This window comes from Polyodon spathula, chromosome 25 (assembly GCF_017654505.1).
Source record: "Polyodon spathula isolate WHYD16114869_AA chromosome 25, ASM1765450v1, whole genome shotgun sequence".
NCBI lineage: Eukaryota > Metazoa > Chordata > Actinopteri > Acipenseriformes > Polyodontidae > Polyodon > Polyodon spathula.
In genome coordinates this window covers 7,735,836-7,751,357 of record NC_054558.1, presented here as the reverse complement: position 1 = coordinate 7,751,357, position 15,522 = coordinate 7,735,836, and the positions used below count along the sequence as shown (strand labels likewise).

At 42.6% G+C, this 15,522-nt stretch overlaps 1 protein-coding gene across 6 annotated transcripts in view; it reads right to left on the bottom strand.

Moving 5' to 3' along the window:
* Nucleotides 1-508: 508 nt before the first annotated feature.
* The window catches only part of LOC121299502 (SLIT-ROBO Rho GTPase-activating protein 2-like), a 76,925-nt gene continuing 61,911 nt past the window's right edge, over nt 509-15,522 (bottom strand). For 3 of the 6 annotated variants that reach the window (XM_041227248.1, XM_041227253.1, XM_041227251.1), the window contains 10 exons: nt 13,128-13,188; nt 12,867-12,944; nt 12,471-12,605; nt 12,237-12,342; nt 11,402-11,626; nt 9,191-9,270; nt 8,529-8,727; nt 7,246-7,398; nt 6,169-6,493; nt 509-4,724 (listed from right to left, as the gene is read on the bottom strand). In XM_041227248.1, the coding sequence (XP_041083182.1) occupies nt 4,296-4,724; nt 6,169-6,493; nt 7,246-7,398; nt 8,529-8,727; nt 9,191-9,270; nt 11,402-11,626; nt 12,237-12,342; nt 12,471-12,605; nt 12,867-12,944; nt 13,128-13,188 (1,791 nt within the window). In that variant the 3' untranslated portion in view covers nt 509-4,295. The remainder of the gene's footprint in view (nt 4,725-6,168; nt 6,494-7,245; nt 7,399-8,528; nt 8,728-9,190; nt 9,271-11,401; nt 11,627-12,236; nt 12,343-12,470; nt 12,606-12,866; nt 12,945-13,127; nt 13,189-15,522) is intronic. The other 3 variants (XM_041227250.1, XM_041227249.1, XM_041227252.1) reach the window with 3 other exon arrangements.

The following is a 15,522-nucleotide window of genomic DNA, read 5'->3' as shown; positions in this document are numbered from 1 at the left end:
ACCATATGAAAACCCATTATTACAGAACATGTTGGAGCTCTGCTACTGGCCAGACACAGGGCAGTTTGCATGGAACTCCGTAACAACACACAGCATAGTGAGCCAGTTCACCATGACTCTTCTCTAAAGGAGGCGAAGAAGCTAAAAAGTATTGTGAGTCACACCCGAATCCCAGGCTGCAACAGGGAAATGAAAGGCCGCTATGTCACATGTTTCTAAAGACAGCTGCTGATTGGTCTACATGAGTGTCACATGTTCAGAGTGGACACTTATGCATCGATTCTCTGTAACAATCTTAATTATGAACTGCCTTTAATTTTCACAACACTTATCAAGTGCATTTTGGTATCGTGTGGATTTTATGCTTTTTTTTTTTTCACAAACATTTAGGAGTTGCATCTTCAGAGGTAGCAACACAGAATTCAGTCATTGAATTTGACATACTGTGAAATGTATCACATACGACTACACATTGAGACAAGAGAGTCTGGGATATCTATAGCAAGCAATGTTTATTTAAAAAAAAAAAGTTTACTACAAGAACTACACATATACTCATATAAGGCTTATCTTAAGACTATACTTCTATTGCTTTGTACCCAAAAGAATAACGTACCTCTGTAATGTACAACATTGTATATACAAGTACATTTGAACACAGGTTTATTCATGTAATTTATAGACATTTGAATGGACAACTATAAATATATTGGCATTACAGTCTATTTTTTGTATATATATATATTTTTTTTTAAGTTGATAAGAACTACCAATAAGAAATAAAAAGGTCCCACTCAACCAGTACACAAGCACACAATGAACATTTCAAGTGCATTATGGGAACTGAATGCAGATTGGAAAGCTAAAATGGTTAACCTGGAAAAGTGTTGGCATGACAACAGCACCAGGAACAGCTTAGAGCAACAAAACAAAAAGGCATTGCTTTTTCGCCACATGTATTAATAGTTAATGCTCACTTCTTACATCTTAAATAAACAGAGAAGACCTGTAATCCAGTTTCTTTAAGGCTGGGATGAACATCACACACGGCGCGCATTCAAACCTGCTACATATTTCTGATCTCCTAATGCATGTTTTCTGCAATGGTGCGCACAGAACAGGCTGATTGGGTACTTGCACTGTGAACTCCATCCACACAAACAAGCCAGTCCAAGTAGGGTTATTTCTGGGTTCTCTGGTATTTAATGACTGAGCTAACGCTGCTCATGTGGGGAGGAGAGATGCTTGTCTGCGATGTCTGCATAACAAAACCAAGAACTTAGAACCCTGGTGCATCAGGTACACTTCTGGTTGTAAATAGTGCTTTAGCTCACTGCCGGAGACAAATCAGTAGGACAGGTGAGGCTTTCAGAGCATCTTCCCTTCTGTCTGGAAGATTGATTGATCAGCGCCAAATAACACAGGCACCACACTGATCACAAAGCAGCGATGTGTTTTCTCATTGAATCCAGTGCCTGACCTAGGCTTTGGTAATGGAAACCTGTCACAGCCTAGAGAGGAATCTCATTCAGCTGTCCCTGGATGCAATCTAAAGCAGCTTGGTTATTACTACCCTGTACGGTTCGTTTTCCTTATTGCAAATCCCCAGGATAGGTCTGTGTTTCAGCTACACAGCCTACAGTCTCAGGCCATGAGAGACCGGGGTAGTGGAGGAAAGCTAATTCCACAGAGGGAGAGGGAAGCGGTGACCACGATGACCTCATTAATGGTCTAAGTTTTAATCCCTTTAGCACTGGAATCAATCGTGAATTGCTGATCCTTCCAGCAGTGAACCTTATCAGAAATCCTTTATTTTTTACTGTACTGCCCTCTAGTGGTCCCTTGAATCTCACTACAAACATAATTAACTTCTACTACACTTTGTGTGGAAGGTTAGTGAGGGAGGCCTCACAGATTGAGACCATTTTATTGCTGTTGCTTTCTAGACAGGAGCTCAGCCACCACTAGATATATTGTTATGATACCTGTTAACTGAACCATTCTATACCTTTATTATCCATATAGTTTACTCTTTTAATTAGACCAATTTACGATCAGAAAAATAATTACAGACCATATAAAGACGGAACTTAATTCCCATTTTCTGGATTCCAGTCCTGAGCAGTAACTAACATAATAACTATACTGTATTGCTTGGAACAAATGTTTGACAATGAGGTTACATTGTAAACTGATTTACTTCTCCATTAGTTTCCTGTAAATAGCAGAGGGAAGAAAACACAAGACATCTCAGATTTCAGAAACTCAAACTGTAAAGAGTGGTCATCACCTTGGTAACACAATTACAGTAAACACAGCTGCAGATCTGCGTACAGTGACAAGAGAAACAGGTTCATCAGCTGTGGCTTGAAATCCCCTTCCCGGGTCTGAATATTTAACGATGGTTTATTGTAAGCGGTGTTTAAAAAAAAAAAGCAAAACAAAAAAAAAACACGTTTCTTGTATGGGCCCAGAATTCACAATTTAAACCAATACGATTCACAGTTGTATTACTACCAATGTTAGCCTGAAGGGAAGTGATTGTATTGTTATTTCCCAACCAAAATGAACTCTACTCTATACGTGGTTATATTGTTTTGTGATAGTTTGGATTTTCTTTTAATTTTTTTTTATTATTATTTTTTATTTTTTTAAGTTTCTGTAGTCTTTTTCAAGGTCTACTAATCGCCCTGGGGAGGCAAGGAAATGATGTCATCAGCGCTCTGTTTTCGTTGCCTCCTGATAGGCTACTGTGCTAAAGGTCAAAAGGTGAAAGGTCAACACCTTCACATTCTTCCCAGCAGAATCTGTTGAAAATTACAAAATATATATTTTATGAAAACAGTCTTACGAATGCTTTTCTAGATATATACACACACACATTTATGAGAGAATCATGAATCATAACTTGCATGAACCCTTATAATAAATATGATAAAGCATGGGATTATATACTTCGGCCCTATTCAATGCAGTTGTTGTAGGATGAATGTTACACTTTGTGACACTGATGTACATCAAATTATTCCAGTTATCAGCACAATTATTGCCTGTCTCTACAGAAAAAAACCTTTACAGATATATACGTTCACAAAGATACAAAAGCATTTTGTTATGAGAGGCAATCGTTTTTTCTTCTTTTTTCTGGAAGATCGAATGGATTTATTTCTTTTTCCATTTTAACGCATGCTCTCTCAAGCTGCCGCGAGTCCCTTTACAAATATAACAGGATGGACACGTTCGGCAAAACCAACTTCTGCTGCACCCAGCGCTGCAGGAGCGCTAAGTTCACAGCATGACAGCTCAAGCGAAGAATCACAATTCATACAGGATGTGTTAATAACGAACATGTTCAGTCCTGCAGACTCAGAGTCCATACTTTACACAAGAGGGATCCCAGCCTGGAATCCATTGAGTGAGGATCATTCCACAGGTAGACCACCCATTGAACATGCTAAATTAAATGAAGCTGAGTCATCCACGCCTAGCAACAGTGTGTGGACCCTCAAAGCTGCTTCTGCACTCCTTTTGCAAGTCAATATGCTTTGGAAGGGGAGGAGGATATCTTTTGGCACAAGCATGTGTGTTTCTTTACCCCACTGTAATAAGTTCCAATGCAACACTTCACTATGTAGGCCTGACCCCGTTCATTTTTAAATAGGGACGAGTTTAAAAAAAAAAAAAACTTAATAAAAAAAAAAAAAAACACACACGTTAGTTTTTTTTATGTCCAAGAATCCTCCAAATTCAAGAAAGAGTATATATCTTTTTTTTTTTTTACCTCTGTATTAAGACTAAGCTGGAGCTGTTTGGCGCTTTTTTTTTTTTTTTTGAAGACTCCACTCAGACTGCAGTAACAAATCTCTTTTGATGGTCCATTTTTACAACAGCAATCAGAACCCGTGGATTGTTTTTGTAGACTTTGCTGCTGCTGCTGGGTTAATCTGAGCGTTGTCCAAACTCCCTTTTTAGTTTCTTTATCCTGACCATGGCAGACAATTCTGTTCAAAGTGGTGGGGGAGGCAGAGGAAAAAAGCAAAAAAAAAAAAAAAAAAAAATCCTGAAATGGAGGCAGTTCCCGCTTCATCTGAGCTAGACAACTGCAGAACTGCTGCTTGGGTACTTTCTTCTGAAGCAAAAGAGGCACTCAGCTAATTTATACAGAATTATTATTTGTTATTATTTTTTAAGAAATTAGGTAGTGCCAGGTGGGCTTCTCTCTCCCAAGCCCGCACGGTCCCAGGGTTCAGATCCTCTCCCCCTTTTCCAGCACCGCCTCCAGGCTGGTTCATGCCTCACACGATGCATGATTTATCCATGGGGGGAGGGGGTGGCGGTGGTGTAGGGGGGGTGGTGGAGGTGGGAGAGCCCATGCCAGGGCCGGCGGAGTTCGTCTTGTGGTACACCATGGGTTTGGGCCGGGTGACCGGGGGTCTTGCCTCTCGTGGGGGTGCGGCAGCCTTGGCAGAAGTCTTGCAGGGGCGGAAAGAGCTGGGCACGTCACTGACTGAGCTTGCGCTGCGCTGCAGGGGGTGCGAGTCCGAGTCCTTGAGCAGGCGGGAGTGGAGGGGGCTGGAGGGCTCCGAGGTGGGTCCCAGCAGGGAGGGAGAGGTCTTCAAGGGCTCCAGCGTGTCCAGCACCACGTCGGGGGCGTGCGTCACGCTGCTCTGCCTCTCCAGCTCACGCAGCTCGTTCAGGGCTGTGTTCATCGTCGCCTCGATGTCCTGGAGGAGGATGACAGATGCAAACAAGGAGGGTTAGCGTGTTCGCTCAAGTCCAGACAGCAACCAGTGTTTTGTACAAAGAGCGACTGATTTACAGTAGCAAGACGGAGCTCTGTAAAGGAGAAAACTGTTTATGTTGCAAAATTTTTGTGCCAAAATACTTAATACTGTGGTTGAAATTAACCCCCATTAAGGTGTAATTTACTGGCATTTTAATCGGATTTTAATTCTAATGGAGATCAACATTTTCTGCTTATTTCAAGGAAGAGCTTTCCCTCCTCCTTGTGCTAACAGTACTTAAGCAATAGCTTAGCAACTATGGGGTATAAAAGACCATTTGCTGATAAAGACCCAGCCAGTATTACCCACTGTCCACTGTAGCTTCTTTTATTATATTTTGTTATAGTTAGTGTCCACTATTCCACTATTGGAGCGTAGATAATTGCTACAGAGGTAAGAAATGAGACAAACTGCAACCTTACTTGAAACAGTTTTGACCCAGTTCTTATCCTGCTTTGTAACAATGAGTTCAGCTCATTCTGCCCCTGCAGACAAACTGCTTGCATCACAGTGGAACCTATTACAATAAATGAAATCTTTCACTTCATTCTTCTGGCGCTCGCCACAAACAAAACAGCATTTGAATCCACAGAGACGCTCTGCATAGTACATTAAACTGGCCTGAATGGAGAACCATCAGCTTAAGAGTTCATAGCTCCCAATTCTCAATTTCTAATTCCCTCATTGAAAGTCCCTGTTAGTATTAGACAAGGTAACATTATACCTGTAATCACATTACCTCAGTAAGCAGTGCTGCAGAGAACAGACTCAACAATGTTGAGGCTGCTGTAATACGATAGGCGCTGCAGAGTCAGTGTGCATAACGAATGGATCTGGATTATAAGAGATTAGAAAGCTAAAAGGGGGGGCCCACAACACAATACCTAAACTGTACTGCTGTAACCAAACAGGACCTGTAAGGGGTTGTTTAGGAAGACGCCACCCGAGACGAAAGCGCACAGGGTCCTGAATCAATAGCACGAAACAAACAGGCCTTGTTCTCACTGGAGGGTACGGTAGACTGAAGAACTGAGCTGAACATGCATCCAAAACCAAGATCTAAGGTATAACAAATCAGCACAGAAAAGACACAAAAAGAAACGACAAGGGCATCGCCCTGAACTTGAACTTTCATGCACAGCACAAATATTAACAGGGCTGGGGAACTCCAGTCTAGGAATATTTCAGTGAATCGCCCAGGTCCTAGTTTTACATACTTGATTTCAAATTGGTTAAAATTCCTAGGGTCAATACGATCTATAAAACGTGGACTGGAATAGCTGCTGAAGAGTGGCGTTGCCCACCCCTGGTTCAATGTCACATCTCACAGCACCACACACAGCAGTGGTGTATACATACAGATGTATATAAATGTAGTACACACCTGTGAGCTGTGCTCTACCTGGGCAATGACTTCAGGGTCCAGCGGCCGGTGGTTGCTGAAGCTCTTGGAGCGCCCCGCGGTGGCTGCTTTGCGTAACTGTGGGCTCTCCACCTTGGTCTTGAGGGAGGAGTGCCGGGTGATGGAGCTGAGGCCCCCATGGGTGCTGACTGGCCGTTTCTCCAGACCCTCTTTCGAGAGGCTGCCAACTGGCATGGAGGTGGCTCTAGGACTAGCCATGGCCCCCAGGGGCCCATCCCCTGGACAGTGGCCCTCACTGGGCCGGAAGGTCCTCCTGATGCTGGCAGACTCTGGGCGCTTCCTTAGTCTACAGCCACAAAAGAGCACAACATTGACTGAAGGTTAAGCTCATACAAATAAGCATTGAGAACAATATGCTATAAATACCTGGACTCCGTATGGTTTAGCAGTAGCACAAGATCTATTAAAAGCACTGCTGTGGTATAAAATGTGTGGAAATAGCAAGAAGCTGGGACGCTGTCCTTGACTGAACCAAGAGCGGCTTGCTATGTGTACAGAATAATAATTACGGCTTTCAGCCAAGCTTTAACCCCTAGTGGCATAGTGTTTGGCAAAACCCACTGGCACCAGAATTAAGAGCCTTTTCTGGTCCACGCTCTTTGAGTAGGTGTCTTGAGGCTGTCACTAAAGCAACAGCAGTCATCAGGATTTAATGAGCTCTGAATTAAGCAGCGACAGTTTAAAAACCGTTAAAAAAATATCAGGCCTTCAGAGGGGCTGGTGCAGCCAAACTCTACTGGACCAGATGCTTGAAAATATACATGACCAAGTTAAAGTGGGTTTGAAAGAAATAACGTAGATTTAAAAAAAAAAAAAAAATGGGACATCTCAGAAAATCAGGGAAAACAAATAGAGATTTTCTCAGTTCAGTTGCTGTAGTTTTATTAGGCTTTTGACGTGTCTTTAAGCTTACCCTGCAAACAATACACCTGAGCAGAAGGGCAGTGCTTATGCGATGGTGTTATTACACCTGACAGAACACAAGCGTGTACAGGCTCACAGCAGCGCATCCCCTCTGCAGGAAGCAGGGTCTCTTACTTGTTGAGGTTTGCTAGGTAGATATCCGCCACGTGGCCTCCGGTGGGAGAGCTGACGCTGACCCTAGTGGACACCTTCTCCTCCGAGTGTGCTCCGTCCGGTGCAGCTTCTACTTCCGATTTGGGACTGGCCCTGTCGGAGAAACCGTCCTCCCTGGGGAAAGCAACCAGGAAACAGAGATTCTAGCCTCCGCTTCATTTAACCAGACATCAAAAAGCTTTTTCTGTTGTTTCAATCTGTGTAATATATAAGTTATAACACTGTGTTGTTTTTAGCCTTTTGTTATTAGCAGCCTAGTTTTGAACATCCTTTCCAACGGTTCTAAATGCATTAGCGATTGTTTACAATGGATCATTAAAGTGTTGCCATTTCCCCTAACAGCTGTAAAGAGAAGAATCTTGAGGATTTGTGATATTGTTTTATTGAAACGATTTGTTTCAGACATTTCTCTTGACATGCCTTGCTCACTGGAGAAGAGAAACAACCTGTGATTCATTACCGTCCCCTCCAATCAGTGTCTGCGGACGTGCTCTGTGAGGAGGGGGAAGGCGGGACCCGCTGCTCAGATTTGTAACCTGGGAGGCAGTCTTATATATGGGACACACTCCAAACACATCACCCAAAACTGGAACAGCTGTGCCGTAACATTAAAAGGGTTAAGTTACTTTCTAATAGGTATTTACAGCTTGTTTCATATCCTATGTGTGTTCGCCAGCATACTGTGGTGTTGTTTCTGCCGTTTTCCTATTAACTAAAAACAGAACGTGCTTCTGGAAAGACTCCTCAAGGCAGATTGTGGTGGTAAAGTGCATCACTGTTACACAGCTTATAGGGCACATTAGGACCTTTTTATTTTATTGTGTTACATGCGTTGCTACAACTGTTTAAGTAAGGTGTGTGTACTGTTGATTTTTTTTTTTTTTTTTTTTTTTTTTTTTTTTTTTTTTTTTTTTTTACATTTGGACCACTTTTTTTAACTTTTAAATTGCATTCCCTGCCTCAAGCTTCCCATGTTCTCACATGGACCTCTCAGAACTACATTTCTCATCATCCTCCTGCTCACATATGTAACAGAGATGGATTTACCAGTCTGCTATGCTTGCCTATGAGATCCAATGCACAGTGCAATGATAAAACACTTCCCCACAACCTTCCCCCTTGTGGATTATTTTTAGCCGCAATTTTTGCTGGGATAGCCAGTCAGCAATTTGATGATCCAAGCAGAACAGCAGATAATTATCCCTCGTTAACAGCGCATGTCATTATGAATCGATCTGCCTTACGTGTCCTGCACCACGATATACTGGTGTGGCACCAGCCCGTCCACGCCATTGTGGCGCCCCTCCCACCAGTCATCAGAGGCGCGATGGTAGAGCAGCAGTGAGGCCCCCTTCTTGAAGGACAGCTCCCGAGCTGTGCGGCCCCCGTAGTCGAACCTGGCGATGGCTTCGATAGGCTCTGACTCTGAAAGGAGCAAGGACCCTGGATGAGCCAGAGAAAGAGGTAGCGCTTTTATTGGTCAGATAAAAATCACAGTATTAAACACTCGAGAGGGCTACATTTTCAAATACTAAAATAAAACCGCTCGATGACAGTTTTAGTCTAGGGGTGTTGCGAGTTGGCTCTTCCACTCCTGGTCTTTGTTCCAGCCATGTTCTAAATTGTTTAATTTAACCAATTAAATTTCCACCCAGACCCTGAAGCAGTTAATCATATAATGTTACCTGTTAAACCTGGAGTGGAATGGCCTTCCAGGAATGTGACTAGACACCCCTGTTGTAGTGGGTTTCGCTACATCCTCACATGCTAACACACAAGATCCATACCATCAGGCACTGTGTAAGCAGTGAAGCACTTACTGCATATTACTTGATGTTTTACTGGTGGTAGAGAGACTAGTTCAGCTGCATGCCTGTTAAATTCAGCAATTTTCCTAAATACCTACCGTCCTCGCTGTTGTGATGTTCGCCGACGATATCTTGCACGGAATCTTCCACTAATGGGGGGTCGCTGTGGGGGCTGTCACTGCAAAACAAGCGCAAGTTAGAAAAATTCACCAAGGTATTTCCAAATACGACCTTTAATAATTTAAAACAGGACTTTTTGGGGGGAACATTTAAATTGCCTTTTCACTTGGATATTGTTTTATTATTTTTAATTTCAGAGGAATGTAATGGAAAATGGCAGTAGCGTGCTGTAATGTTCTCCAGGCCCCTGGCTAGATGTGATTTAAATTAGGGTCTGGAGTCTACATCAATATGTCTTCTCAGCGAATTCCATAGTGATTTGTGCTTTTTAAGACAAACAATCCATTTCGAATTTTGATACGGCTCAAATCGATGCGACGCATGGGTATGACTAAAAAAAAAAAAAAAAAAAAAAAAAAAAAAAAAAACCCTTAAATTTAAAAAACACTTTAAATAATGTTCCCAACATTGGCGAACAACATTATTTAGGAGTGTCTGCCCCCAGTTGCTGCAGTGGGTCTTGATACATCCTCACTTAACCTTGATCACAGCCTGGGTCTGTGTGTCACAGAGGCAATGAGGGCTGGGATATTCTCCACGCCCAAGATCAAATCTACTGAAGCTTTGTATTCCTACTAGGAGTCTTTCAGTCGAGTGCAGGTGTGAAACACGTGAATAGCAGGGACTTTAATAACTCAGAGTTTTTCTAACTTTGTAGAATAGGCTGTGTGCCATTTATTCAAACACGTTTACTCTAGTATGCATTAAATGTCGTGATATTTCAAAATAATGTTTTTCTTCTATGGGAAAGTTGGGAAATTAGATGGAATGTAACATGCCTGGTAAATGTTTATTTTTGAAAATACACAGAGCACTGCTAACAAAAAAAAAAAAAAAAAAAAAAAAAAAAAGCAAAAATAAAATTAAATAAACTGCAATATGCAATATTCATGACCCTCACTGTCTGGTAGCGCGATGTCTGTGTTGAACAGATATTCAGATTGCAGATGGAAGATGAGAAGCTGCTTCCCTAAACCCCTCCATTCACCCCTCCCACACAAACACTGCACCACTTCACAGCTCTCTCCAACGCCATCCTCAATGCATTCCTTCTCGCACCCCCTGCCGTAGGCCTGGCTAATTCCTTACTAGGTACAATAAACCTTCACAGCACGTTAAAGTAGAAGCCTCAGACCTTGAGATCATGGGGTACTATCGCATTGAAGGCTAATGTTTCCCCTCGCATGCTCCAAAAGCAACGCTCGGAGGAGGGCTCTCATGTGGAAGAGGCACTGAAGAGACACAAACACACACACACAGAGCAGGACAATCTATCTTTAATTTTTTTATTTAGTAGTTGCCAATTTATTTATTTGTTTTATCATTTTTCTCCCAATTTAGAATAGCCAATTATAATTTTTTTGGCTCAGCTCACCGCTACCACCCCCTCACTGACTCAGGAGCGCCGAAGACGCACGCACACTGTCCTCCGAAGCATGTGCCGTCAGCCGACCGGTTCTTCTCACACTGCAGACCGACTATGCAGCCACAATGAGCTACAACGTTGGAGGACAACACAGCTTTGGGCAGCTTACAGGCGCCCAGACAGACTACAGGGATCGCTGGTGTGTGGTGAGCCGAAGGCATCAAGCTTCAGATCGCTTCAACAGTTTTCAGATGAAAGAGCTCATGAAGTCTGGGAATGATGTTAGCAGCGGAATACCAGTGTTTAAAAGCGCCCTTTTAAAAAGAGGAACACTTAAAAGGCGCTCACCTGCTGAGTTTTAAAATTCAAGAGCTTGTGCTCCAGTTTTACTCCTCCCCTGATCGTTATAATGGACTAAGCTTTTTATACAAACAGTAAATAGCTTCAAATTAAATATTTTAATGTTTTATAAAATGTATCCTTACCATATGAAACCTTTGCTGGTCCTGTGACCACAGCAATTACATATTTTGACTTTGAGCACCAAGCAACTTTACAGAAAACAACAGATTGTATAGAATAATTAAACCATTAAACACGGTCTTCATATTAGCATATTAGATTAGTTTACTGGTCTGCAATTTTGAGTGGAGTTTCTTAGACGTGAACACTGGTGTGTTTGAAAAGTCGACGGATTGAGATAGAATGCTGGTGCCAGGCCGGTAAAGCCTGGGGTTTGCTGTGCTAGCTGTGTCCGGCTCACCAGTACTCCTCAGCGGTGACTCCACACTCGTACACTGGGCCCTCCAGCTCCCTGGGCCCGGGGAAGATGGTCTCGTGGTGGATGATGATGGTTTTGATCAGCTCGTTTACGTGTGCCTGGGAGGTGACCTGGTCGTGGCACTCGGGGACTGACATCAGCGTGGGGCCGAAGCAAATAGCCAGGTTATAGGGGTCCATCATGTTGTCATCGCTGTACTGAGACAGGCTGGAGAGAGAGACAGAGCGAGAGAGAGAGAGAGAAAGCACAATACTACTCAATGAGTTTTGTAATTGAGATTCAAAAACAACAAACTTTGTAAAGTAACTTCACATTGGCTACAATACAGACTGATGCGACTTTGGGCCGTGACCCCTGATCCACCCCACTCTATGATCTGAGGTTCGGAGAGGAAACTTGAGATTTGAGAGGGGGAGGTGAGGAATCCTTCTCAGTGTCTTGTCTGGAACAGGGGAGCCAATGGGCAGCCAACCATTGTGAAATCACTCAAGCTCTTAATCTGCTCCCCGTACACTGACTGAATTCCCCCAAACCCCAGACACCAGACATGGAAGCACTTTATAACAAAATCAGAATTACTGAAGTATTAGTTACCAAGCCATGGCAACTATTAAACAGCAGGCTATTCATAAATGCTTGGCAAATAGGAGTGGTGATATTACTGTGTAACACTTTCCCATCTCTCCCGTGTCCTTGAACACTGAAATCAGATGCTGTACTACTTCCCTGCACCTTTTAGTGGTCGGTGTTTCTGACTCTCACTATGCAATACAAAACAAGGCACAGGACATCTGCATTAACAGGATACTGAACGTACTGGCTGAGGAACGCAAACAGGTATCTCATGATGACCAGGGTGTGTTTGGGTAGCAGCAGCAGGACCTTCCGGATGTGCAGAGCTCTCTCCTGGAGGTTCTCCATCGCTGTGAGCCCCCCAAAAAAAATAAAACGAGCAAGTCAGGTCAGCCACAAGGAATATAAAGCCCAGCTTTGTGTGGGGGATGCGCACAGGAACGCACTGCGGGCATTCCACAGTGAAAGGGATACTCACACACTGCGGCAATGAGGTCCTGAAAGACTTCCTTGGGGAAGAGCGTGTTCTCCAGGCCTCGGAAGTAGAGCTTGAGCACTCCCGCGATGGAGTCCATGTCGTGGTCATTCTGGTCCCCTGCAAGCGGATCCTCGCCTGGGACAGGCAGAGAGGAGAGTCACAACGTTTGTAAACAGCGAGGCCTACCTACAGTACATCTATGCCGTCAGTGTGCTATTCTTTTACTATGGACATTTTTATAAGGGGAGCAGCAGTGAGACAGCAATACAAGGTAATTAGCTGTGCGTGTCTATCTAGCTATCTTTTAATTCTTGTCCTTCATTTATACCAACAGCAGGGAAAGGGATAGGTACCGCGTTAAACTGATTAAGCAAAAAAAGAGATAATAACCCTCACCTCTCTCAAACGAGTTCTTAATGTCATTGACCTCCACTTGTGATCCAGACACTCTGAAAATGCCTTCATGCTGCAGGCCTTGAGCAAAAGAAAAGTTTGTTATTCTCAGTTTGCACACTATTACTCCCCGCAAACATAAAGAACATGTTTAAAAAAGCAAGTAATGCTGACAGAGAGTCTATACAGCAGGGGAGAGAGCGCGCGAGTGAAGGAAATAGAGGCATGAATTTAGAAAAATAAACACCATGAAAATGAACCTACCATGCCGGCTGATGAATCTTATACAGCTTTCAACCATCAGGGGAATAACTTGGCTTGCATCCTACATGAAAAGAAAAATAAGTCAACAGCTGGAATCAACAGCTATTCAGTGCTTTATAACACACAAGCGCCAGGGGTTATTCACACACACACATATACATATACACATACGTCTGTCACTGCACTTCAAAATCCCTTCACGCTTACTGTACCATGGTAATGTGCACTGGGGTATAAGCCAACAGAAACCTACGGTCGCTAGGATACCGTTTTGTTATGTTGTTTCTTGACTAGGCACATCGGTGGAATTGAAGCCTGGGGTCAGATTTTAAAAGGCAGCCAGAGTCCTTCAAATCTCAACGATTTCGTACATTTTGTTTTATTATTAAACCCTCAAAACAGATTTGGTCGATGACATTAATATTTTGTATTAATATTTTGTACGCTACAGTGTTTAAAAGAACGACAGCAAATACATTTACACAGAATCAAAGCACATTAACCCTTTGCTGCCCACTGTCTCATTTGACAATAAGAAAATGAAATAGGTGCGAGTAAAGGGTTAAGGCTTTTAAAACTGTAAGGACGTCTAGAATAGTGTGACCACACGGCAGTGGCACTGCATGCATTCAGCTGCCTTTCCATTGCACTGCAATGTCATTCAATGCATTCAGGTACCTACTTTTCTTTACACTGGACTACAAGTACCAGAATGCACTAGAGTGTGGTTTTTCAAGCCTGAAGGGCTCCACAATGTCCCGGTGAACATGGAGCCCAGCATTAAATCATTACTTTGTATTTTACTAAAGCAAATGAACAAGCTTTCCTTCTCTAAGTGATGCATCACAAATTAGAGTTCTGTCCTGGTCAGATATCTTATAAGATGAACATGCATACAAAGGCTGGGTAACAAAGAAAGGTTAACAAAAGAGAAACGGCTGGACATTTAAAATTTTCACTGTGCCAGCTCTGCAGGGCATTGCTGACTTTCCAAGTTTGTGACATGAAGCACAGCATGAACACCATCCTGTCCACTGAGCAAAAAGACTGCTACTGAGCAGATGGGCTCAATCCGCTGCTTTCCAGCACCCTACAGCTGCGGCCAAATTATTAGGGCTCACGCAATAAACTGTCCATTAGAGACTGGACAAAGAGTGGCATCTAACTTATTTAATATTATTATACAAATAAAATAAAAAACACTCCTTTAACTAATGAAATAACACCATCTTCTACGGAAATCAGTCATACAAAAAATCAACCTAGACCATGAGACCTTGTTGACTGAGTTAAGGTTCCAAAGGGAAAATTATAACTACAGCCAGCTGACTTGTACCTAGAGTGTGTGCAGTTATATTAGAAACTATGCTCTCAGGACAGTAGGGTACACAGAATGTTTTTTTGTTTCTCTCCTCGCAAAGGAATTCACGAGATGAAGTCACGCAACGAGATCTTCGTGGGGCAGCGGTCATGAAATAGTGCAAGTGGCTCGGAACACTGCAGAAAATTACTGACAGCACGTTCAAGGGGCGACGAGGGGAACAGGAAGCAAAGGCTATCATTGTAATAGCCAAGGTATAGTGGAGATCTTTATGTTTTCCCAACTTGGCGAAATAGGACCCCCTGTTAGGAATGGAAGCATTCACGAATAAACTTCTGGCTTGTGGATGGAGGGGGAGTATTCCCTTTAAAACAGCATCCCAACCTCACTATGAGCCAGGCATGCTGCCCTTAAACTTCTAGCTACAGCTGTAGACGTGAACTGGCATTCCAGGACACCAGGGGGCAGCACTGGAACTGCTGCCACTTGTGTTTGCAGGCAGGGTGCATGCTGGAGTAAAATGGATTACTGGACAACATTTAACCACAGTCACGTTATTTTTTTCAGTAAAGAGTAGGCACTCTAAAAATACATTTATAACAGATGATAATTACAGGGCATCAAAGCCAAGATAAGGGTCAGAATGACTGTACAATAACGTTTCTTAAAATAAATATATAAATAAAACTAAATGACACTTTAACGTATGTCTATTTCAAAGGTTTGTTTGGGCGGCTAAGCAATTATAGAGTCTGCGTCTTACATGAGCCCCTATATATATTTTTCATGCTAAAAAATGTTGCAGTCTGACAGTTCAATATTAGTTATATTCAAAATTAATTATTTCTTAAAAAGCATTTATATACCATAACAAGTTTTGAAGGTATTGTGTTTTTCTATTTGAGTTATATAACATGTCTGAATGTTAAAACAATCCTTTTGGCATCTGTTTCCAATCCAGTTTTGAATAGGAATGAATGAATACTTTTTGAATCCAAATGATTTGGACTTGGGGAATATTCGCATGGTCAATTCCCTTACAGGCTTTTGATCTACCGAGAACTGTTTGAGTCA